This window comes from Hydra vulgaris, chromosome 12 (genome assembly GCF_038396675.1).
Source record: "Hydra vulgaris chromosome 12, alternate assembly HydraT2T_AEP".
Taxonomy (NCBI): domain Eukaryota; kingdom Metazoa; phylum Cnidaria; class Hydrozoa; order Anthoathecata; family Hydridae; genus Hydra; species Hydra vulgaris.
In genome coordinates this window covers 84,272,403-84,298,816 of record NC_088931.1, presented here as the reverse complement: position 1 = coordinate 84,298,816, position 26,414 = coordinate 84,272,403, and the positions used below count along the sequence as shown (strand labels likewise).

At 31.5% G+C, this 26,414-nt stretch overlaps 2 protein-coding genes across 4 annotated transcripts; both read left to right on the top strand.

Moving 5' to 3' along the window:
- Positions 1-214: 214 nt before the first annotated feature.
- On the top strand, positions 215-23,866 carry LOC100210570 (uncharacterized). Of its 3 annotated transcripts, none has more exons than XM_065814752.1 (4): positions 216-2,273; positions 10,816-11,909; positions 14,492-16,531; positions 17,023-23,866. In XM_065814752.1, exons 1-4 carry the CDS (start codon positions 496-498, stop codon positions 23,424-23,426), a joined length of 11,316 nt encoding a protein of 3,771 aa, XP_065670824.1. In that variant the 5' UTR covers positions 216-495; the 3' UTR covers positions 23,427-23,866. The 3 variants fall into 3 exon arrangements, with proteins under 3 accessions (XP_065670823.1, XP_065670824.1, XP_065670822.1); XM_065814750.1 differs by having other exon boundaries at positions 10,816-14,102; XM_065814751.1 differs by lacking the exon at positions 14,492-16,531 and having other exon boundaries at positions 215-2,273; positions 10,816-14,102.
- Positions 23,726-26,414, top strand: LOC105849112 (signal transducer and activator of transcription C-like). Its single transcript, XM_065814753.1, has 2 exons — positions 23,726-25,428; positions 25,987-26,414. The coding sequence occupies exons 1-2, from the start codon at positions 23,726-23,728 to the stop codon at positions 25,988-25,990; spliced, it is 1,707 nt and encodes a 568-aa protein (XP_065670825.1). The 3' UTR covers positions 25,991-26,414.

Sequence of the window (26,414 nt, the reverse complement as noted above, 5' to 3'; positions counted from 1 at the left end):
TGTCTGCGCGCCTTTATTTAATCGTTAAGTAATTATTGCAACGTTAAATTTATTCGATCAAATCTAGTGTTGCATAAACCTAAGTTTAACTCTAACCTTTGTTTAAACTAGTTTGAGTACTCGTTTGCAAATTTCATTTGTTCGCAAATTTTTATCAAATGTTGATTAGTTAATTAATCCTTTAATTAATTTTCAATCGAGCTAATTTGGTATGTGCACAGCGCAATGAATATTCAGAATATTACGGGTGGTTGAGTACATGGTTCACTCAGGCGAAGCGAATTGTGTGCACCTGTGCGTTATGCCGAAAACGTTCTAGATATCGATAACGATTTTTTTTATTTTACTGTTACAATTATAAGATATTATTTTTAAAAAATTAAAGATAATTATAACAATTAAAATTATCTACAGCAATTAATTTGTTATGTTTTCGACTGCCGTTTTTAACTGACGGCAACTATTCCTTTAAAGAACATTGTTTCCTTGGGAGTTATGGGAATTACTCATACCTCGTTAAAGTTGCTAGTAATATTAGTGTTAGTTAATGTATTAATATCAGATAATAGCTTCGACCGACAAATTAAGCGATCTAAAAGAGATTTAGATGAAAATGAGAGTACTGGTGATGCTTTGTACGAAGTCGATAAAAGAGAAGAAATCGCTATTCCCTCACAAAATAATGATATTACTGTCGATTCTCCGAAAGACAGCACTTCTATTTTGAAGGACAGTATACTTTCTGGAGATAAAAAATCAAATGTTGGTAAAAAATTAAAAGAAACAAAAAGTCTCAAAACGAAACTGAAAAAAGATTCCAAAGTTAAAAAAGTGCAAAACAATGTAAAGAGTTCTTCGCTCGTTCAGCCGGATGATGAAGACGCTCGCTTACTTCAAGGTATGGATTCTAATGTAGATCACCCTATGGCTAATAACGATATAACAAAACGTTACGATGCAAGCGCTGACATAATGCACGGAGAAATGATGGGTATGGGTGACTCTGATAATTACGACACAACTCCTAATGATCTTAAACGCTCAACAATTCACACAATATATACAACTGATCCTCATTCAAAATTTAAATTTGACTTAAATAGACTTTCTATTGACGTTAAGAGACGGTCTGTTGAAAACTTAAATGAACAAAACGGGGGGACTTCATTGCGTTTAAGAGTTAACAATAAGTCTAATGGTTTAGAAAGTAACGCGAATTCAACAGAAGGGAACACAAAACCTGTATCTTTGCAGGTTCGTTCACAATTAGGGTCTGCTCTATTTAGCACAGACAAATTTAATTCTCAAACATATACATCTCCATCTCTCTCCCAAGCCAAAGTTTTTCATGAAAGGCAACCTCGTCACTTTCATCATCATCACCACCATCATCGTAGACATCATTTGCATCACAGGCATCATCATTATCATAACGAATTTGAGCCTGAAAGATTTGGCGAATCTTATTTTCGTCGGAATGGTTTCGAATGGAATCAACCTCTTTCGTATTATTCACCTTTCTTTAGAGCGCCACCTTATAGCATGTCGTGGGGAAGATTTTCAAATCCCTATGAATATCACATGGGTAGACGTTGGATCTCTTCACCTAGTTATGTCCGTTCTAATGTAGAAGGAGCTTTAGACCCAAGGCTAAATTCTGGAATATTTGCAAACGGTTTTAATCCAGGTATTGCGTTGCCTGATTCAGAAAACCTTATGGCTGAAAGCCTACGCAAGCCATTACAAAATGAAGGTGAAAGGATGGCTCTGGAGCACCTTCAAAATATACACATGTCAACTTTACGAGAATTTGCACAATCGCAAGAAGAAAGGCGCAGAGAGTTAGAGGCTGAAGAGTTCAGGTTTCAACATAGCAAATTAATGAACCCCTATCTTCCTGAGTTGCAGCATGTGCCATTAGAAAACCCATTTCATTTAAACGATTTTAGGCAAAATCACAACTCCTTGTTGGCAAATCGCTTTTCTAGAAATTTTGAAAAGACATCATTTCAAGACCCTTATTTGGAAATGAAACCTGAGCAAGAACCTAATAATGTTTTTGATCAGTTTTCTGTACATTCTCCATCTCTTTACGAATCTCAGTTTGATCCTAGCATCTCGGAATTTCACCATCATTCTGATTTCATTTCGCATTTTAAAAATGAACCAAAAAATTTTATTGATGGTGTTACACCTTCAGCTGTAAACAGACCAGGCATCTTAAGAGTAACTGGAATGGAAAAAAGGTCATTTAATGAAGAAGGAAAATTTCAGTAAGCAATTTTTTTTTTTTTTTTTTTTTTTCACGTTTGTAAATTAATGTATAACTTAAATTTAAAGTGACAATAAATAAAAATGAATTTAAAAAAATATCAATAATTTGAATAATCAGCAACTTTGAAATGTCTTTTGCTAAATTTCTTTTTAACATTATTACAAGAGGAATTTATTTTGAATATTTGTGAAGATTTTTAAAAAATATATATATTTATAAGAAAAAAAACTTTTTATGTGCCATGTATTGCACTTCATAAATAATTTCAAAAAAATTTATTTATAATATTACTACAAAAATTTTCTTGCAAAAACTTCTAGATTTTTAATTATTTAGCAACTTATGCAAATAATGCATAATTATGAGCAACTTATGCAAATAATACATAATTATGAGCAACTTATGCAAATAATGCATAATTATTAAGCAACTTATGCAAATAATGCATAACTATTGAGCAACTTATGCAAATAATGCATAATTATTGGCATTTTTCAGGAGCAAAAAAATAAAAATCCTACTAATTTAATTTTAAATGCTTATGTATTACAGAAAAAAACTTTTAAAAAATAATAAAACTAGAAGCTGTGTAACTTTGCCTTCAATCGATAAGCATTATATATATATATATATATATATATATATATATATATATATATATATATATATATATATATATATATATATATATATATATATATATATATATATATATATATATATATATATATATATATATATATATATATATATATATATATATATATATATATATATATATATATATATATATATATATATACATAGCAATATATATATATATTGCTAATCGATATGTTGGACATATTTTCTGTCGACATAAAATATGTCCTACATATTTTCTATTGACGTATTTTGACATAATTTTATGTCTGAATTATTTTCTGCTGACATAAAGTATATCAGAAATTTTTTTTAGTAACGCCTCTCAAAATAATTTGATGAATAAAATAAAAATATGTTAACAAATTAGTTTGATTTGTTCTTCAAGAATACAAAACATTAAATAATTCAGACATAAAATAATGTCAAAATATGTTAATAGAAAATTTTTCGGACGTATTTTATGTCAGCAGAAAATAATTCAGTAACACTATTCAGTTTCACAAATGGATAAGAGGTAATTAGTAAGGAAGCTCCCAACTAATTACCTCTCATCCAGTCTCCTAACTAACAAAGCTAACATTATAAAGCATATATTAATATCGAGGCACAATATCACACAACATATATCAAATGCATTTAAATGCATTTGCATTTTAGTGAATGCTATACCATAAATTTATGCAAAGCTTTCGACACATTAAACCATGAAATACTTTAAAAAAAAACTAGAACACTATGAAATTAAAAACAAAAACTTACTATGGTTTACTTACAAACAAAACTAGAGTAACAGGATGTAATTTATTTTTAAAGCATCTAAAGATTTAAAAAATAACCTAGCAACTAGTGGGGTACCTTAAGGATCTACTTTAGAAGCATTATATTTTTTACTTTATGTAAATGACTTATATTTGGCATCAAAAATATTAAATACTATCTTACTTTGATAGTATTTAATATTTTTTAAGATGACTTTTTTAATCTCCAAAAATTATAAAGGTTCTTTTTAAAATATTTGATGACAAATTAGATAAAATAAACGAGTGGTTTATAAGTAACCAATTTTCATTAAATGTAGAGAAACAAAGTTTATTCTATTTCATTATCCTAATAAAGCCAATAAAGTTTCTCTTAAATTACCCAAAATCCTTTTTACTCCTTAACGTACCCAATCCTTTTTACTCCTTAAATTACCCAAAATCCTTGATTCAATAAAACAAGAATTAAAAGGGAATCAACCACAAACTTCCCAGAAATAATTTTAGATGAAAAATTGTCTTGAAATTCTCACATTAAATATATTGAAAGCAAGTGTCAAAAAATTTCCATGTTATATAAGAAGAAATCTTTCTTAATAATCCATCATTAAATGTAACATTGCCTGGGTAACATTGCCTGGGTAGGTACTAATTACGCTAAAGTAAAAAAAATTTGTAATAAGCAAAAAAAAATGCTCGCAGAATAATATTTGGAATAGATAGAAATGCTTACTGCAAACCTCTCTTTCATTCGTTCGGAACTTTATTTATCAGCCTAATATTTACCAAGTGATATTATATATATAATTATTTAATATTTAGCAAGTGATACTATTTATACATAATACCAAGCGTTGTTTATCTCCAATAGCATTTCAAACTTATTTCTATAAAATTTCTCATAAATATACCAAATTTTCAGAGAATAACTTTGTCGTTCGCTTAACTCATCTTAAAATAAGCTCTTCCCAAATTAAATATTGTGAGTCTTTTACTTGGAAAAATTTTATATATTTTTTAAATAAAAAACAAAACTTTGTCTTAAACTGCTTTTTGTAGAATTATAAGGTTGAATCGAAACAGCATTTACTTAACATGGACGTCCATATATTAAATTTCAAATATCATTTTTGAAAATAATGTACAAATTGCAAAATAAATAATTTAAAACATAAAATCATCTGTCTCTAGCTCTTCTAAAAACGTTTTAATGTTTATTTGAACTTTATTGTTTATAATAAAACATAAATCAATTTTTTGTAACACTACTTTACTGTATTTTAGTTTTTGTATTTCTTAATTTATTTCAAGGAAATATTATTTGCTGAAGTATTTTGCAAACGTTTTTTGTAAATTTGCCTTTTTATTTATTTATTATATATCAAAATTGTTAAAACGTTAAAAAAGTCACAAGTGTAACGGGGCTTTATATTAAATAAGAAGAAAATAATAATAAAATTAAGATAAAGTGTAATAATAAAATAAAGTGTAACGGGGCTCGGTGATATGTCAAATTATCTTGTTTTTGCTCCCGCCAGGTTGGGTTATTGTTTTTGCTGTAATTTTTTATTGTAATTTTAACCTACGAGAAATAAATTATTAAAAGTTTTAAAAATGTGTTTTGATGAAAGGTTTTCATGGAAACCTCATGAAAACTCTATTAAAAAAAATCTAAAAAAATAATGAAATGTTATGTATTAAATTATATATACTATATATATTAAAAATCAAAGTTTCTTTAAAAGCCTGAAACAAAATTTTTCAAGCCAGAAATAATGCATAACTTTTCTTTTTATTGTTTTGCATTTTATATAAATAAGATAAATTTCAAATTAATTTCAAACAAAATGAAGTTTAATTACCAATATATAAGTAATATATAGGCAGGGGCTCAAAAAAGATATCGATGGGAAAATATGACCCTAATCTTTTCGTGAGGCCCCTGAAAAGATTAGGGTTGCGACATGTCTTTTTAAAGGATTACAGTGGTTTATTTTGCACTTTTTGTGGGCATTTGACTATACTTAGTAAAAATCTCTTTATGCGGCATGGGAAAATAAAACATGGTCATAATATATGTTTTTAGCTTAATTTTTGAGGCTCAATCATTAAAAAATACTCCTGAGAGCATATCATAACTCTAGGATACCAAAATAACACACTGTAAAACACCCTAAAAAATTAGGCAAGGTCAAAATTCATGTTTTTAGGGTAACATTTCAAGCTTTATTCATTCTAAATACTTCCATATTCATCACTATGGTTGCACTATAACTCTAGGACACCGAAAAGACACTTTAAAGCATGCAACTAAAAAATATTTAAGGATTCTTATATAAAGTCGTAATGCATGTTTTTACGTCAGTTAGATAAGACTTATCCGTTAAAAATATTCATAAGATCATAAAATATACCAAGGACACAATAAAACACACTGAAAAACACACAAAAAAAGACACTATAAAGGAAAGTTGTTAACTTTTCTAAAAATATTACATAGCTGCAATATGTTTAAGAAATCTTTTTTTATTCTTGATGAATTAAAAAAATCATTTAATAACTGTAGGACACCAAAAAGGACACTATAAAGATCCAGCTGTAAAAATATTTTAGGATAACTTTATTAGGTAATAGTTCATGCTTTCAAGCCGAATTGTCAAGCTTTATCCACTAAATTTTAAAAATCAATACAATAATTTTGTCTACTAAATTTTAAAAAACAATAATTAATAAATACTCGGACACTATAAATTATAGTGCAATGTAAACTCTATAAATTATAATATATGTCCTAGCATTCATTAGTTTGTCATAATGCCTTAATATAATTGTGAAAGTTTGACTTTTTTGAATTTTATGTCAAGCTATTAATTTTTATATTTATATTTCAGAAACTGCACCATACGTCATCAGCATCATACGTCATCAACATCATACGTCATCAGCATCATACGTCATCAGCATCATACGGCCTTGATTTTTGCTCTAGCTGCAAACTAAAATAATCACAAAATGTGTTTAATTTGGTCGCTATTTTGGCTGGCTTCAAAAATAAAATAAAACAAGAAGTAAAAATTAAATAATAAGATGGATATACTGTTCCCACTTTCTTCTCTTAATTACCTATACAAAAATATTATACTTACACTTTTTCGAACATAATCACTTCTTTTCTCTCAGTCGTTTAGGGCTAAATATTTTCTACTAGTGACTAGACTAAATATGTTCTATTAGTGACTAGAATTACTTGTTCTAGTTGGAAACCTTATAAAGATGATTCAAATGAGGAAAGAGTCAAATAAAAATATCTAATCTCTTTCTTTCTTTAACAAAGACATACAATGTATGAAGGAAGATTACTGTTGAGCATAGTGAAAATCAATACCATGTTAAAGTAAACATTTTCGCTCATAGTTTAGACAGAAAGGCTTCAGATATTTATTAAGATCTTGGATATTTATATTGTGATCTTTGTGGCCTTTCAAAAGAACAATGTGAAAATATACAAACAGTTCAAGATGGTTTCATCATAAACAGGGATGTTAAGTCCATGCAATAAATATTGACAACAAAAATCTTGACTTAGTAAAAGAGAACGGGACCATTTAAAAAAATTATTTATCTAAGTTAAAACAGAAAAAAAAGGGATTTTGCAGAATCCACTGGACAAGGGGGGAATACAACGACTGGAAATGTTGCCAGAAAACTTTTACATAATAATGTACCTCGAAAAGTAACTAGATATCAAATATCAATTCAAACAGATCGCAAACTAGTTAAAAAGTATGGCTTGCTTCTGTTTACAATTTTGAGAGCAATGTACTACGGGAGGCTATTGTGCAAAAACTGTTCAGATAGAGGGCATTCTAAACACTCATGTATGCGCAAAAATGCAAAAGCTGATGATATTTAAAAAAATCTTTTTGTTTGTAAATAATTTATTTTTGTAACACATGTGCATTTGCTAATTTTTCAAAACCAAATTCTTAGAATTTAACCTCAAGATGGCAATTTTTGTTTTTTTCAAAAACCGCTGATAGGGCCAACTGAGGCATTGCAGCAAAGAAAAACTTTTATTTTGTAGTTTGGAAATCATATAAGGTTCAGTATGGCGCCATTATTAGTTTTTGAGATAATGACTAAAATGTTTAAAAACTACTGCAAAATCATGTGCAAAAATTCACAGTTTTTATATAATTTTTATAAAAATTATCCAATTTTCTCCATAAAATACAACGATTATAAGCCAGAAAAATGTATTTTTTATGTAGGCTATTTATCCCTTATCGTTAAATAATAATTTTCCAAGTTTTAGATCAATAATCTTTTTTTTTAAAACTCTGTTAGTTTTTAAAGTGTTTTTTTTTTCTTCCAAATTGTTTAACTTTGAATTGCCGTAACTTTTTAAATAGACAAAAATTTTACTTTCCTAAAAATTTTAACTTTTTTTTTTAAACTTAAATCTGCATGCCATTTAAGTATACAAAAATCAAGTTAAATTTTAATTTCAAAACATTAAACATTTTACTCATGTCCACCATTTAAATCACTGTGAGGGCGCTCGCTGTAACATTGCTAATTAATGATATGATGGTATATATGAGGGCGCTCGCTGTAACATTGCCAATTAATGATATCATGATATATATGAGGGCGCTCGCTATAAGATTGCCAATTAATGATATCGCCAGCATTTAAATCACTGTGAGGGCGCTCGCTGTAACATTGCCAATTAATGATATCGTCAGCATTTAAATCACTGTGAGGGCGCTCGCTGTAACATTGCCAATTAATGATATCGCCAGCATTTTTTTTCAGAACTCATTTCGCCAGTATTAAAGTTATGTCTGGCATTTTAAATGGTTAAATTTTTTATTCGTTTAGATGATTATCATATGATTTAATTAAAACTCACATTAAATCTAGTTCTCTAATGTTATACTTTAATCCACTATTACAACCAAAAAATATATTATCTGGCTGGCATTTCTTTTTAATACTGAATCAACAACAAAATATAAAAGGTAAAGGCAATACTTTGGAATAATTTTTAATACTGAATCAACAAAAAAATATAAGAGATAAAGGCAATACTTTGGAACAATATTTTTGTTGGATAAGAAGCATAGACTTATTGATTTCTAAGAAATAATTGGATCCATACAAACTCAAGGGTTAGCTTCGTTCTTATTTCAAACCAGCTAACATCTAGGCCTAATTGTGTATCTGTTGTGGATACGTATGTTGTGGATACGTATAAATATAAAATTCTGAACACTTTTTTCAAAAGCACCTTTGAAAACTATATTAATATTGGTTTCCCTATCTAAGTGTTATATTAAATGGTGGAGAGGCAACTTATCAGAGTGTAGTAAACATATAAGCCAGCAAGGATCCAATAATCCTTGAGTATACCATTAACTAGTAATAATGCATATTGATCCTAAACTCCAAATCAATCACATTTTAAGTTTATCATTCAAGTTTTGTCTTGAAAAAAAATTAAGTTGTTTAAATCATGCTAAATTACACAGCTGCTAAACAGCTAAATTACACAGCTTTGATCTTTTTCCAGAATTACTAAAGTAACAAAAAAAAACAATAGTAAAATTCAAATGATGAGTTGGGATCAAAGATTCTGATGATATGCTGGGATCAAAGATTCTGATGATGAGTTGGGATCAAAGATTCTGATGATATGCTGGGATCAAAGATTCTGATGATGAGTTGGGATCAAAGATTCTGATAATGAAATGGGATCAAAGGTTTTAATTCAAAGCATATTTTCAGATGAATTACCTTAGTGTAAAAAATATGATGCTTATCCAATTTCTACTTCACATGTAGATAAAAAAGCTTTTCCTCCTTTCCTCCTCCGCTCTTCCTGTCTACATAACAAGTGGTTGTCAGTCGTGATGTTTATATTGTTTTTATTTTTATTTTTATATATTCCTGATGAAGTTCGGTAACTTTTTTATTAACATTAATGGTTGCTATTTTACAAACTGTTCTTTGACCCAGAAAAAAAATCTCATTCCCAAATAAAAACTTCAACATTGCAATAACAGTAAAGATGAAGTATTTATATTTGTAAATACATAAATCAAGCAGAGTTATTTTACATTTTTTTCTCTAATAATATTAAATTAAAATGTTTAATTTAACAACTTTTCATGTTTTTCTAAAGAAGCTGGGTTGTTTTATTTTAGATGTTATTGTCTTGTATGCTTTGTCTTGTAACTTAAGAAAACTCTTTTTCATCACTTATACTATTCTTTTATATGTGCTACCATGTTCAAAAATTGTTATTCAAAATTATTAAAACATTTTTTGCCATATAACTTTTAAACTTACAAATGCGACATTGAATAACAACCTACAAAATAGATAATGTGTCATAAGATTTACTATTGTAGGAAGAACATTGTTAATGAATTCCTATGCTAAACCAACGACATTCCTTGCGAGTTCTTGGCATCACTATCTAACATTGATTTTTTTTTTTAATTAAAAAAAAAATAAGTTTTATTAAACAATAAATAAATTTCAGCGCAGATAAACTAAAAGCATTTATAATTACAAAGCATTTTCTCCCATTTAAAAAAATATAGATAATAGCAACAAACAGGGCAAAGTGAAATCTGAAGAGTTGATCTAAATTAAAAGAAAAAGAATAAGATTCTGTTTTATATAACTTAAAAAAAATTTAAAAGGGTAGCAAATCGAATCATTTTAGACTTCTTTATGCGAGTCATTTGTAAGTGCAAAACTTTTTTTCATATCGTTTTACTCAAGTGTCTAAAACTCCTAGTAAAACTGATCTAGTATTGCTTTTTCTTATGGTCTAGTTATATATAGAAGAATTGTTATATAAAAAGTTAGGCAATATTGTGTAAAAGAAAAATTAATTATAAAAAACAAAAGAAAATTAAAGTAATAAAATAATATAAGAAAATTGAATAAAAAAAAATTGAACTTGAAAGATGATAATAGTAAAAATCAAATATGTGTGTAAACTAAACTTTATTAATATGAACTATTAAAAATGATACTATTGTTAATTATATAATATGTATCTGATTTTCTTATCTATTGTCATTTGCATAATTTTAATACAAAATTTTTATTTATTTCTAGAAACAGTCAAATGGAAAGGCCTGAATTTGAAATGCAGTTTTCAAATAAACAGATAGATGATATGAATCCAAACCGAGAATATTCCAGGTTTCATAATGAAGATTATCCGTCTTACCAATCATCTTATGGTAACAGAATCTCTGGAAGACACTCAGTTCAAGAATACAGAGATTCAGATCAACCATCTATGTTCCGCGATAACGAATCAGATCAAATTGAATCAAAAACCACCTCTAAACTAAACTCTTTATTTGATACCTCAAATGTAGATGCACATAGACCAATAGATTCCCCTGATTCTGCACCATTACTTGAAGGAAGCTTGCCTGATTCAAGCACATTGTTGAAAAATCCAGGTAGCGTACCAGATTTTCATGATCAACTAAATGCTGGAGTACAAGATGGTGATCAACAAAATGAAATTAGTGAACAAGCCGAGGCTCTTAGAGAAGACAAGGAATTCGCTAAAATCTCGCAAATACAAGAAGAAATGTACAAAAAGCTAAATGATGTTTTGCCAATTGGAGATATGCCAAGGCCTGATCTTTATCCAACTGAATCTAAAAAAGCAGGATTAAAACATTTAGTTCCATCGCAAACCAATGAAATAAAAAAGAAAGAAGATATATATGGGTACAAAAAATATGAAGTACCAATAGAACAAAAGTATAAAAACAATTTTAAAAAAGATCATCTTCCAGAAGATATAAAATTGAATCTAACAATTTCAAACGCTACTTCTGATGACTTATCTATATTTGATAAAAAATCAAACACGTCAGTCACTTCAACTTTACCGCTCACACCACAAGTCGCATCATCACTAACACCTGTCACGTTGCCAATCACATCAGAAAAACGCAGAAGCACTAAAAATCTTTTAATTGAAGTTAGTAACAGCAAAGTAGTAAGCATTGATAACTCTTTTAATGAAGAAAAAAGAGAAAATACAATACTTTTAGAGAAAAAAATTCATCAAAATGTTACCAAAAAATCGGAAATTGGTCATCGTAACAAAGCTCACGCAAATGATAAAAAGTTCAATCAAAAAAAAAATTTAGCCCTGAAGCGGAAGAACACAATTTTTTTAAAAGGTAAGAAAAAAAATGACATTATTGTAAGACGTCCACAAATAGTTTTTCATCCCCCGCCAGAAATATACCACAGACCACCAATTATATTACATAGACCTCCTTTAATAATACAACGTCCCCCTATTGTATATCATCAACCTCCAGTTGTTGTTCATAGGCCACCTGTCATTTATGCGCAACCACCTATAATATTTCATCAACCAAGTCCAGTAGTTCATCAACCGTTTTTAAATTCAAAAGATCATTGGGGTTTGATGACAGAAACAAATTTCAAACATATTGGATCTTCTTTAAGTGACGGAGGGGAATGGTCAAGTATTCTTCCTGGAAATGTACTTGGAACTAACAATCAAGTAGAAAATTACCCAAAGGATAATGAGGATAGTAACAATATAAATTATGATAACAATTTAGAAATGACTTTAAAACCAGATATGACGGATACAATTTTAAAGTCAGATGAAACAACGAATGTAAAAAACTCCTTCGAACTTAAAGAAAAAACAAGCAATTTATTATTGAACACAGTTTTGAATTCAACAAGTTTAAAAAAATCTTCCATTCATTCAAAAAATAAAGAAAAAAAGCAACTAAGAGTTAGAAAAAAAAGAGAAGTAAAAAAAAATAATGATCATAAAGGAACAAAAAAAGATGTTGTTGTTAATAGACCTCCTATAATTTACCATCCACCACCAGAAATTTATCACAGGCCAGATATTGTAATTCATAGACCTCCAATTGTTATACATCGTCCACCTATTATATATCACCAACCACCAGTTATAGTACATAGACCAGCTGTTGTCTATCATCAACCTCCTATTATTTTTCATCAACCTCCACCAGCCGTTCAACAACCTCTTTTATACTCGCATGATACATTTGTCGTACACCCTAGTTTTGTTGCACAGCATATGGGATCAATATTACGCACAGCACACCATTATATTGGTCCACCTAGGCTTATAACCCAGTTAGGAAGTCCATTATTTGAAAGTTCTTTGCAAGAGGAGAAACCAGCACAAGAAAGCTTACAAGTTGCACCTTCATCAAACAATTATCCAATAGAACAGTCTAACTTAAATGGATTTACAAACTATCAAGGAGAGGGAGAAAATACAGCCCTCAACGAAGAAAATCAATACTCTCAAATGCAAAATATGCCAAACACCGATGATCAAGGAGCTCTTTCAAATGAAATGGTTAGTAACAAAAACACTTTTAACTCTTTAAATGGTAGAACTTTGGAAAATACGTTGACTAACTCAGAAACCGATCAAGCATTTATGAATAATGCAGTAGATAACCCATCAATGCAGCCTGAGTCATACAATTCAATTCAAGACAACTATTCAGAAAACAATAACCAAATGTTTAAAAGGTCAAATATTCAAAATGTTATAGTTCATCAACCTCCTGTTGTTCTGAACCACCGTGAAGTTATTTTTCACCAAGTACCACTGCTTTTCCATAGACCACCAATTATAGTTCATCAAGCTCCTCTAGTTAATCACCAACCTTCAATTTTCTACCAGCAACCAAATGGTATTTTTCATGCATCATCTAATATGATGAACCACGAACCAACATTTTCAAGCTATAGCTTGGCAAATCATTTGCCAATGGCTAATATAACTAATACAAAAAATTCAAACAGCTCTGGAGTTGAGGAAGATACGTATGAGCATTCATTTAATGAAATTACAGATAACACAAAAAGTTCCTTAAAGTTGTCTCTTTATTCTGATAACTTTGATCAGTCAGAAAAAATTGACAGCTTAGCCGATCCATTAATTGATAATTCATTTTTAATAAACCATCCCTCACTTACAGTAGAAAATGGAAACTTTCTGGGAAACGATGATAAAAGTAATAATGTCAAATCTCACAATACATTAATTGACAAATTAAAAATTGATTCAGCGTATAACAGTAATTCAGATCTCATGAAATCTTATGTAAGTAACAGAAAAAATGATTCCCATGTAAAAATTACACAACTTTCGGTTCCAAGCTCCTTTCATCGTCTTAAAAAAAATAAAATTGATAAACTTAAACACGGTGACAAAAAATATAGCAAAAGAGAGGTCGTTGACTTAACGCACAAAATTACACAACCTTACTTTAATTCTACAAGAAACACATACACACGTGACGCACAGACAACCAGCCATATAGGTGTAAAATCGACAGGTGTGATGTTATGATTATTTTGTTGTTGTTGTTGTACTTTATAGGTACTTTGCAAAATTTTTATTAAAAAATATTCTAGGAGAGCATAGGAAGCTTAGAAATTTGTTAAAGTTTGTTTATAAAATTGATTATAGTTTTTCTAAAGATTTTTCTACCGTTTCATGCATGCTTTAAAATATAGGAAAAATAATTTTGCCTAAAATTTTTTTTTTTTTAAATTAAAATTTTCACTTTTAACAAGAACAAAAGTAATTAAAGGTTGACGGTGGCAAATTTATTTTTTAATTTAAAAGCATCATGACAAGGTGAAAACAATTTTCGTTAAAAACCTTTTATAAAAGTTCATTCTTGTTGAAAAAAGGCAACTTATTTTTCCTATATTTTTATAGATCAATCGCTAGTGAATAGTAGTGAACCAATCAGTGATGTGGAAAAAGAAAATGACAATTTTCGAGAAGAAGATGACACAAAAAACGGGGTAAAATCCAAAGCTGTCAATCCATCATCTAGAGAGCATGTAGAACAAGTAAATAAAAGAGGTCTTCGATGCTCTGCATGTGGTGTTGATTGCAATCCACTCTGTGGGATGCTTTATGATAATAATTATAATGGACTGTTAAGTAAGCCAGTTGTTTTTAATCACGAACCTTCGGTAGTTGCCTACAAACCACCAGTAGTTATTCGCCAACCTCCAGTTGTTTTACATCCTGTGTTACATCGGCATAAAGTGCAAGTACATCATTTAGATCACTACCAGCTGTTACCTCATTCTCAAGCTTGTGACTGTTCCGACGAATACCAACACAACTGCATGTGCTTACCAGGGCAACATTTACAAAACTTTAATAAAAAACATCATATACGTGGCAAAAAGCATCCCCGGTCCGAAGTTGAAAGTGTAAGTACTAGTAACAGTCAATCTTTTAAGCGCTGTATTGATTGTGGAGTTAATTGTGATCCTGGATGTCATTCAAATGATTATTATGGTTACGGGTTAGGTACAGGATATAATAATGGCCATCCTATATTTAGCAATAATCATGCGACATTTGAAGGAGCAGATGGTATATACAATGGTGGTCAATGGAATGAAGGGAAAGATCACGAGTTTGGTTTGAACGGAGAAGAAGATTCAAATGGTTTTCACAATAATGAAGAAAATAGTTTAAACAATTATGGTATAAATGAACTCAATTTTGCAACACATAATGAACCAAATCACGACCATGAAACAACTGTTTACAAGCGTCCAGATATTGTTGTTCCACAGCCTCCAGATATTATTCATAGACCTGACATTGTAATCCATAGAGCACCCATAATTGTTCACAGAAGACCTATTGTTTATCATCAGGCTCCCGTTATTGTTCATAAACCTCCGGTTGTTGTACACCAAGCACCTATTGTTGTTCACCCAGTTGTTCATCACCACCGAATCCTTGACCACCATATTCACAACTACCATGTTGTACCACATCATACAACTTGCGATTGCGAAGATAAAAAAGACTGTATATGCGGTAAACTGAGAAGTAAAAAAAATCTTGAAAAAAATATAAGATCGTTAATTCCTAATGTTGCACAAAATAATTCTTTGTCAAATAGCACTTTAGAAGACTTTAAAACAACTAAAAAGAAAAAGAAGGATGTTGTAGTAAGTCGCCCTCCTATCATTTATCACCCTCCACCAGAGATATATCATCGACCTGATATTGTTGTTCATCGACCACCATTACTAATACACAGACCATCTATAATTTATCATCAACCACCAGTAATTGTTCATAGACCTGCAGTTGTATACCATCAACCACCTTTGGTTTTCCATCAACCTCCTCCAGCAGTCCAACAACCTTTACTTGTTTCTCACGACACTTTTAAATTTCATCCTTCTGCATATTATACTCACATGGGATCAGTTGTTAACAAAGTAGGAAGTTATGTTGGTGTTCCTCATGGTCCAATTATCAATTACCCGCATTCTCCTTATTACGGCACAACAGGATACGGTCCCGCACCTGCTAGTGGTTACCATGGCTTTGGTAATGGACGTGTTCCCTACGCAGATCCTGAAAGTGGTGAAGGTCACGAACCTATTATGTCTTTACCTAATTCTCACGGTGCAGTAGGTTATGAATCTCCATCAGGAAACATGCACAATGAAGAATCCTTTGATCATGATCAGCAGGAATTCCCACATACTGGTGGTGTAGGACATAGTCCAATGGGAGATTTTAGTCATTTTGGAGCCCCGAATGAAATTCATCCACCCAATAGTTTTAATCAACAAGAAGGAAATTTCGGAAATACTGAATTTGGTCAAAGAGAATCTGAACAGTTTAATAATCATCCTGAACAACAGTTTGGATACCCTTCTAACGGAGTTAACCTAAATAATCAAATGTCTAATGAGGGATTCGGGGCACAAGGTAAAACAAATGCCACTTAGTATCTTTTAAAAAAAAGTGCATGCAACTTTTTAAAGTTTTAGTTTAAATAGTTTTGCTTAGTTAAAGTGATAAAATAATGCTTTACTGTTTCTTACATTTTATTAAGTGAATCAGATTAGTATTAAAATTAAGTTTTCAATACGAACTAAATTAAGAATAAACATTTTCAATAACCTTATATATTTGTTTAATTGTATTTGTTTATATATTTCCAGTGGAAGTGATTTATTAATAGTAATTTTAGGAAAAAAAACACAGTACAGTTTATAATATTCAAACTAATACCTGTAAACTCATAAAAATGCAACATTATACCCTCTAAATAACTAATTAGTTAAAAACACTTTAAAAAAATATTATATGTTAATAATTATAAAATATTGAAACATTTTGAAACATTTTTACTTTTACCAATAATGTAATTAATTGGTGTTAAAAAGAATTAACTATTATAATTACTTTTTTTTTAGGTTTCGACCGTTCCTTTAGCGAATCTTCATCTTCTGAACAGCAAGCTACAATGGGTGGGGTCTCTGGCGGAGTATCCGGAGAAGAAAACAGTCCTATTGGTCACTTAGGTGGCGAGGAGTTTAGTAATCAACAATCATCACCTTATAAGCGAACATATATTGCAAAAAACGAAAATGAAGATAACTTTGAAAAAGATACATACAGAGAGAGAAGATCTAAAAACTTACACTTGCAAAAAAATCACCATCAACATCCTAGTAGAAGACATAGAGTTGTTGTTGGTCGACCTGATATTATTTACCATCAAGCTCCAGAAATTGTTCATAGACCGCCATTGATTGTACATAGACCTGATATTGTAATTCATCGTCCTTCAGTAATTGTACATCGCCCACCGGTGGTAGTTCACCGTCCTGCTATTATGTACCACCAGCCGCCAGTTGTTTTTAATTCTCCTCTTCCAGTTATTCATCAACCAAATGCTATTTCCCACGACATGTATGTTGCACACAGTTATCCACATAGAATTGGATCTCATGTTTTTCCCTCCGGAGGAATTATATCCCAGGTTTCTAACGTAGAACACGAAGAAAACATGGGTCAACTTAATAATATTCAAAATGACGAAAATATACAAAATGTTGATTCTGGAATGCTCAACTCTGAACCAAATGAAGAACATGATTTTGGGATTCAAGGACCCTCAGCTTATAATAATGGTTTTCCATCTGAAGGTTGGGGTACAGGCCCTAACGCTGGAGTTGATGTAACTCCTAATAATGTAGAAAACATTGGGGCGGATTATGAAAGCCCAGTAAGAAACCAATATGCTCCAGGAGCTTTTTTACAGGAAGATGGCTATAGTCAAAGTAACCTGAATGCACAACCAGTAACAGGCAATAACCAAGTAGTTCATTTTAGTAGGGGTGAACCAAACAATATTTTAAACCAATTTGGTCCATTAACTACTAATAACTACGTACCTCTTCCAGAAGAGGAACACCCATGGACAAAATCAAAAGTTCCAAAAAAAAAATCAAATCAAGTATCTGGTGTGAAAAAACAAATTCTAGTATCTAGTAATCATGGGGATTTCTCCGGAGATGTTCATGATGAAAAATACCCTCATGAAAACTCAAATTTTGTAGGATGTGAAGGTTCAAATTGTCATGAAGATGGATATAGTGATGGTGAACCTTTTCATGAAGGAAACGAAAGATTTGCTGATGGTTATGACGGACACAATGATTACCATGATTTAAGATATAGTAGACACCACCCAGCAGGTGTACACGCAACAGTTCTTTATAGACCAGATGTAGTATTTCATCCCAGACCAGAGCTTTACCATAGACCTGATATTATAGTTCATCGTCCAGATGTGGTTATTCACAGACCATCAGTAGTAATTCATCAACCTCCAGTTCTTGTACATAGACCTGCCGTGATTGTTCATCAACCTCCAATTGTTTTTCATCAACCACCTCCAGTTGTACATAGACCTATAGCTGTTTCTCACGATAATTACTTAGTGCATGACAATCATGAACATGTAGGTTCTCATTTAGAACATGCTGGTCACGTTGTCGGCCAAGGTGGTTATGATGTTGGTACACCTTTTGAAAATGCAAAAGATATAGATAACTTGCATAGTTTTAGTCACCCTCATTATGAAAATATTCATAATGAATTTGCCAATGAAGGTAACTTAATTAATACCCATGGATTTTCAAACAACTTAAATGATAATTTTGATTCCCACACTCATAATGTTCCTGATTACAATCTTCAACCTATTAATAATATTGGAACTTCCGAAGATTTTGATAACCCATCACCTGCTCAATTTCAAGAAGAAAAGGATTTAGAAAATGTAAACTCAGAGAACTTGTCAAGCAAGTCCGTAGTAACACATCATAAAGGACACAAGAAAAAAAAGAAGAACAAGAAGAAGACAAAAGTTCGAAGAGAAATAAAGGAATCTAATCATACGGAATCTGAAATTGAAGTGATGAAAAAATCAAAAATTCAAAATTCATCAAAAAAACATCATGTAACAGTGATTCATCGACCTGATGTTGTCTTTCATCAAAGACCTGAGGTTATTCACAGACCTGATATAATAGTTCACAGACCAGATGTTGTAATTAATCGGCCAGATGTTATTATTCATAGACCAGCTGTTATTGTTCACAAACCACCAATGGTCATTCATCAAGCGCCAATTGTTTTTCATCATTCTCATCCTATGATGCACCAACCAATTCAGCATCAAAATAACTTATATGTCCAAAATACCTACCCAGATCATGACGGATCCCATATTGAAAATTTAGAGCATAGCTATCCTGTTGATATTGCACCTCAAATTAATAATTCACCTCATATATACAGTGAACCCGTAAATGTTGGTCATATAATGATGGAAAGAGTTCATAGTAATGGAGGTCATGTTGGAGATACCCCTACTATGGGTGTAAGTAATAATGTTTTAGAAAATGAGTATCATTTAAATCTGGATAATAACTGCAACAATTATAATTGTCATAATTTTGGTGGAGAACCAGTTGGACATGAACATCTTATTGGACCAATTGGATTTGCACCACAATACCCTGATACCGAAGATGATGATGCAAGATCACATATTCCAAAGAAAAATAATCAAATAGCGGCAAAGAAGCACCATGTTACTGTGATACACAGGCCAGACATAATATATCACCCTAAACCAGAAATAGTTCACAGACCAGATGTAATTGTACATCGTCCTGACATAGTAATTCACCGTCCTTCTGTTGTAGTGCACAGACCCCCTGTAGTTGTACACAAATCTCCAGTTATTATCCATCAACCTCCGATAATTTTACATCAACCTAATCCAATTATTAACCAACCCATTCACCAGTCGCATGATTTATATGCAATGAAACCAGTACCTATTCAGGTTGGATCCCGTTTAGAACATGTTAGCTCAAATACTAATATTCACGAACTCGGCCCTACTTCAGAAACAAGCTCCAATATTTTAGATCAAGGAAACTTCCATGAAACACAAACTTTTCCTATAAATGGTCAGAATAGTTTAAATAATGGGCACGAAGTTCTTGACCAACCATTAAATCTTAATGATCAAGGAAACAACGGGATGGAAAGCATTAATTATTTATCATCAAACGAAAGAGGATTAGAAACACAACTTGGTAATAACTTACAAAGTTCTGTTGGCAATAAAAATCTTAACAGTAGTTTTGTGAATATAGATGAAAATCATGAAGAACCAAATTCAATTATTGGAAATTATAAACAAGATTATACAATTAACAACAATCATATTGGACAAACGGGTGGAGAGCTAAACGTTAGATCGGGAGAATTGTCTTGCGATGAAAACTCTGATCCGCAATGCAACAGGTCTAAAAAAAATAAAGTCTCTAAACTAAAAAATAAAAAAAAGTTAAAGTTAAAAAACATAACAGGATTTAAACGGGATTTTGGTTTTGGCTCCGAAGGTATAAGTAGAGATTGTATAGGTTCACATTGCGGAGAATGTCACGATGGTCACTGTGGGTCTGATATTTCTGATCATCAAGGAGAAGAGTCGTTTGGTCATCACGGTTTTGGGGATGTTATAGGGCAACATGCTGGTAGTGGGATAATTGGTCATGGAGGTATTTCAGGTCATGGCATCTGGGGAGATCACGGTGATCATTGGGGGCATGGTCACGAAAATACATGGGAACATCATAATGATCATCACCACCATCACGCAGACGAGCAAAATATTGTAGTTCAAAGACCAGATATTGTTTTTCATCCAAGACCTGAATTGTATCACAGACCAGATATTATTGTCCACAGACCTGATATTGTCATTCATCGTCCATCTGTAGTTATACACCAACCTCCCGTTTTAGTTCACCGACCTGCAGTCATATATCACCAACCACCAGTTGTTTTCCATCAGCCCGGGCCTGTCGTTCATCGCCCAAGAGTTGTATCTCATGATATGTATGTTACCCATGATCAACATGAACATGTTGGTTCTCAGATTGAGCATGCAGGTGGTGGAACTATTGCTCATGCTGGTTACTATGAAAATCACGATATTGGACATTCTCATGATGATGATGACGATGAAAGAGGCGAAGAAGGTCATCATGGCCACGAAGGTGGATATGAAGGAGGAAGATCTGGTGGTGAACATCATGATGAGCTGGGTTACGGAGGTGGCCATCATTTTGAGCATGGTTTTGGATTAGGTGGGCACGAGTTCAATTGTTTAGGAGGAAATTGTGGACACGAAGATGAGCATGCTTTTAAAAGATTTTTGGTTGACAGTCCCAATGAACTTCACCAAGCAAAAGCAAAGCGACACAGAGTGGTTGTATTTAGACCACCTATAATATATCACCCACCCCCAGAAATTTACCACCGTGCGGACTTGATTGTTCACAGACCAGATGTTATTATCAGTAGACCATCTGTAGTTGTTCATCGTCCGGACGTCGTTATTCATAGACCTAACATTGTTTATCATCAACCTCCAGTTGTTTTTTATACACCTCCACCTCATATACACCAGCCAATTATAAAATCACATGATTCATATGTAACGCATCCTATATATAGACATATTGGCAGCAATGTGGAACATGTTGGGGGGGTGTTTTTGCCTCATACCTATCCAGCTAACAACTTAGTGCCTTTCCAGGACTCAAACTTAAATCAGTACACCAACGAAGATGCTTTGCAAGAAAACAGTCAAACACCAGTAAATAACTTTATTGGCCAAAATTATCACAATCAAGAGCAAACTCAGGAAACAGAGGAACTTGAGGGTTTGCATGAGGAAAATCCTGATGAAGCTGATAATAGTGTTTTAAATAATGTTAACATAAACCCACATCAAGATTTAGTTTCTTCTACGAGTCCAATAAATGCACAGCAAAATCTAGTAAACGAACCACAACCAGGTTACAACGTTGCTGGTTTGGGAAAATCTAAAGTTGAAAAACATAGAAAGCATAAAAAAAGAAAACATAGTAGGAGAAGACATAGAAGAAATATTGTTGCCAAGCGATCAATTAAATCAACAAAAAAAGTAACTAAGAATAATAAAAAGAAAAAATCCCAAAATAGTTTTAAATCAACAAACAAAATTAGTAGCAGAAAAACTAAAAAAACAGAAATTGAAAATAGTGATGATAAGAAAAAAGGAAAAGCAAGTAAAAAAAATGACATTATAGTGAAGCGTCCTCCTGTTATTTATCATCCACCTCCTGAAATTTACCACAGACCACCTATTATTGTACATAGACCCCCGTTAGTTATTCGTCGACCTCCAATTATCTATCATCAGCCACCAGTAATTGTTCACCGTCCTGCCGTTGTTTACCATCAACCTCCTTTAATTTTTCATCAACCACCACCTGCAGTTAGCCAACCTATTCTTAAATCCCATGACACATTTATGATGCATCCAGCAGCTCGCTTAACTCACATGGGATCTATGGTCACTAATGCTGGGACATATGTTGGAGTTCCTGAACATAGGTTTATGTATCAAGGCGGTATGGGTTTCTTTCGAGCACCAGAACAAGACCACCAAGTAGGTTATTCAGCCGTAGATAACGATAACTCACGTGGTGAGAACACTTACATGTCTACACCTCACATGGATGATTTCAATCAAGGTGTAGGTGGAGGAATTTCTGATTTATCAAGCCATCAAAGAAATTCAATGTTAGAAAATATAGATACAGAACAACATCAAATAGGAGATGGACAATACATTGGTGGACAAGGAAGAGATCAACTTTCAAATGAACAAAATTTAGTGCTTCAAGAACCATCCATGCAGCAGCAAAATATAAACGATGGTGAGCAACAGTTTATTGATAGTTCTAACAATCAGGTTGGTATGGGTTCTTCTGAGTCAAGCTACGCTTCCCAGTCAGGTAGTGATGATGCGTTTGGAAGAAATTCTATACCATCACCAGCTGAAGATAACCTTCCTGATAATGATGAAAGTTCTGAAAATAATGAAGAGGAAGAGGAAGATTCTGATAACCGAGTTGAACAGCATACCGAGAAAAAACAAAAGGTAGTCGCAAATGAAAGCAAAAGGAAAAGTATTGAAAAACCACTTCTAAAAATCATAAAAGGAATAAAATCACAACATAAATATCAAAAAGATGATGAAATTGATAGAAAAAAACGACAAACTCCCTTTTTTAATCCTTACCAATTGCGTCAAGATGTTCCCCAGTTTAACCCATTATTTTTTAAACCCCAACGTAGACACCACAAAACATCTGTAAATATAGATGTTGTCGGAAAGAGATCCATTTCAGACACTTTAAAACCAGGAAATAAAAATCGGAATCATTTTTTATTCTAGAGCGGTCTCAGGTTAAAAGATCTGAGAAATCTGAGGCCGTAAATCATGGATTAGAGATCCCATTTAATGGGATAGCTTCTAAATATATATCAAAATTACTAACGCAAAAACAAAAACGAAATACTAATCGTGAAAAACTACTTTATTCTCCCTATGTTGCACCAACTGCTAGTAACCATTTTTCCGAACCATATAAAAACGGTTATCAGGGTTACAATCTTAAATTACAACAGATACCCTTTGATCATTTTCATCTATTTAAAAAGTCGTATTATTTTCCGAAGGAGCAAAAGGAGCGTATGATTGAAAGCAACTTCAATCCAGATTTACTTGAAAATAATTTTGTATATCATGATAATAACGACGACGATCACGATGATTACAAGCCACGAATCCATGTTGCTATAGAAACAGAAAAACGTGAAAAAATACCCGACAAATTCGTGCTGGTTAACTCTACTCAAAAAAGATCTATGATTGATGAAGAGATTCTTGTACCAGCCAGAGCAGAAAACAACCCTGGTATAAGACATGAGATAAATTCTGTTGAACGATCGCAAAAAAGAGATAAAATTCTTAAACTTAATAAAAGAAGTATATGGGACACAGAAAACCCTGTCGCGAGAACAACAGTACTTGGAAAAAAAGCAGAAATGAATCCTATTCTTCAAATGCTCAGAGCTGCTGCAGGCCAAAAAACTCAAAAAATATTAGGATTAAATAGCAAAGCATTTGATATATTCCCTGGTCCTATGCCTGAAGAACGTGAAACAAGTAATAGTTTAGAAGGTGCTTCTGTAACGTCAGAGCAAAATATGGATTTTTCTTCTGCAGCACAAACAAATCATCATAGAAGAGCAAACTTGCGAAATAAATTTAATAGCAGATCTCCCTCTCCAGCTATGTATGAGACAATGCCACAAGTATTTGAAATGAACAAAGCAACATCTGAGCAATTTAACGAAGCAAATGGCCCAATAGAGGGAACAGTTCCTGAGCAATCTTTAATAAAAGAATATGAGGGACACAATAATGGATATAATTTTCAAAATCCAATGCAAAAACACCACTCACAAATGTTTATTGGTACTCCTAACTTTGCGAACCCTATAAACTTTTTTCGCAGTCAAAACACGATATTTCAAAGACCACAACGTCAGTTTACAGATCAATATCAAACACAAACCCATCATGAGTCAACCCAATTAAGAAATGTTTTTCCTGAAATGAAAAATCAGTTTGATAGCTTTTCTAGAGGAATTCAAAATCAACAACCATTTCCTAGCCAGAACATTCCGTTTGAAAACTTTAATAACCAAGAAAGTGACAGGGATGCAACGTATCAACAAGAATATATGCAAGGTCAACAAAATGACGACTATTTAAATCAAATTAAAGAGTTTCCTTATCAAGAACGACTTGCACAAGAGGCTGCTTCAAAAGCAATGATGGATGATCAAGACCAGGAACAAGAGAGGCAAATGAATTTAGGTAGAGCAATTCACGAACAACAAGAAGCAGAGTTTATCCAACAGCAAAAAATATCAGAAGCAATGAGAGAGATTTCAAATCAACAACAACAACAACAAGAAAATGAACTAAAAGTTCGACACCAACTTCCAACACCTTACTTTTTAAATAAACTGTTGAGGTTTCCCTCTCTTAGTTCTAATGACGTAATAAACACTGATAAATACCATAATTGGAGAGAATTAAATAATTTGCAAGCAATAAAAAAGCAGTATACTGAACCTGAACCAATTTATTCTACAAACGGAAATAAAAATTCAGCATATTTTCAGCAAGCCGTTGCTAAGCAACAAACACATCCATTTGTTGGCTACGAACACAATAAATCTTTGCTTCCTATTGGCCCGGTGTCTGCATTTTCTTCAGTAAATGATGAAGACGAGGACGAAGAAAAACCAGAAGTTCATGTGCATATATCAACAGAAAAATCACGCATAGCAAAACCTATAAAGTATCTTTCACATAAAAAATGGTAAACATTTTTTTATTTCACATAAAATATGGTAAAAACTTTTTACATTAAAAAACTTAATGCTCATTTTTTTAAGGTAAAATAAATTTATTTTACCTTAAAAAAATGAGCCATATTTTGACTCATCTTCCTAAAATATATAACTAAACATCTTAATCATTTTTTTAAAATTTTAAATTAAGCATTATATTAAAAAATAAAGAAAACTTATTTAATATTGTGTTATACATATAAATATTTTTTTAAATATTTAAAAAAAGATTTTCCTTCAAAATTCATTTCCGTGCCTGTTACTTTAATTATGTAATTCAGATGTTTTTTATTGTAAAAGTAAAATTTTTAAAATCTTATATATTAAATCTACAATATTAACATGTCCATGAATAACAAAACTTGTGTAATTTTTAACTTTGTTTTATTATTATTAACTTTATATCTTTAGTTAGTTTAACTTATTCAATTATTTAGTTGTGTCCTTTAACTATTCTATGAAACTTTGAGTTTTGTTGATAAAATGTTATACAGTTATTGCTTTCATTATTTTACGTCATTTTTTAGGTAAGCATCAGGAAGAATAATTTTATAAATGCATAAAAATCACTCCAGAAATGATGAAAACTTCATTGAAGTGATTGGATTAAAGTTCAGTAAGTCGAGTGGGTTTGTGTATCTTGTACACGAAAATAAAAACTCTTATATAGCTGAGCTAATATAGTTTCATACGTTCTGTATTTTATCGCAAATGGCGTTTTGGTTTTGTTTTAAAATCAATATTTTGAAAATTATATTTTGTGGCTCTAAGTTTTTTACTTAGTAGAACAATTCTAAACTTTCCTTTAAAAAGTAGAGTAGTTCCGAATGGTTCGGATATCTCTTATTTCTTTGTACATATTTTAATTCTAAGAAATCCTGAATAAAGTTTTATGTTTGTGAAGCATATATGTTACCGTTTATTTTTATAGAAACATTAGTTTTGTCATTTTGTA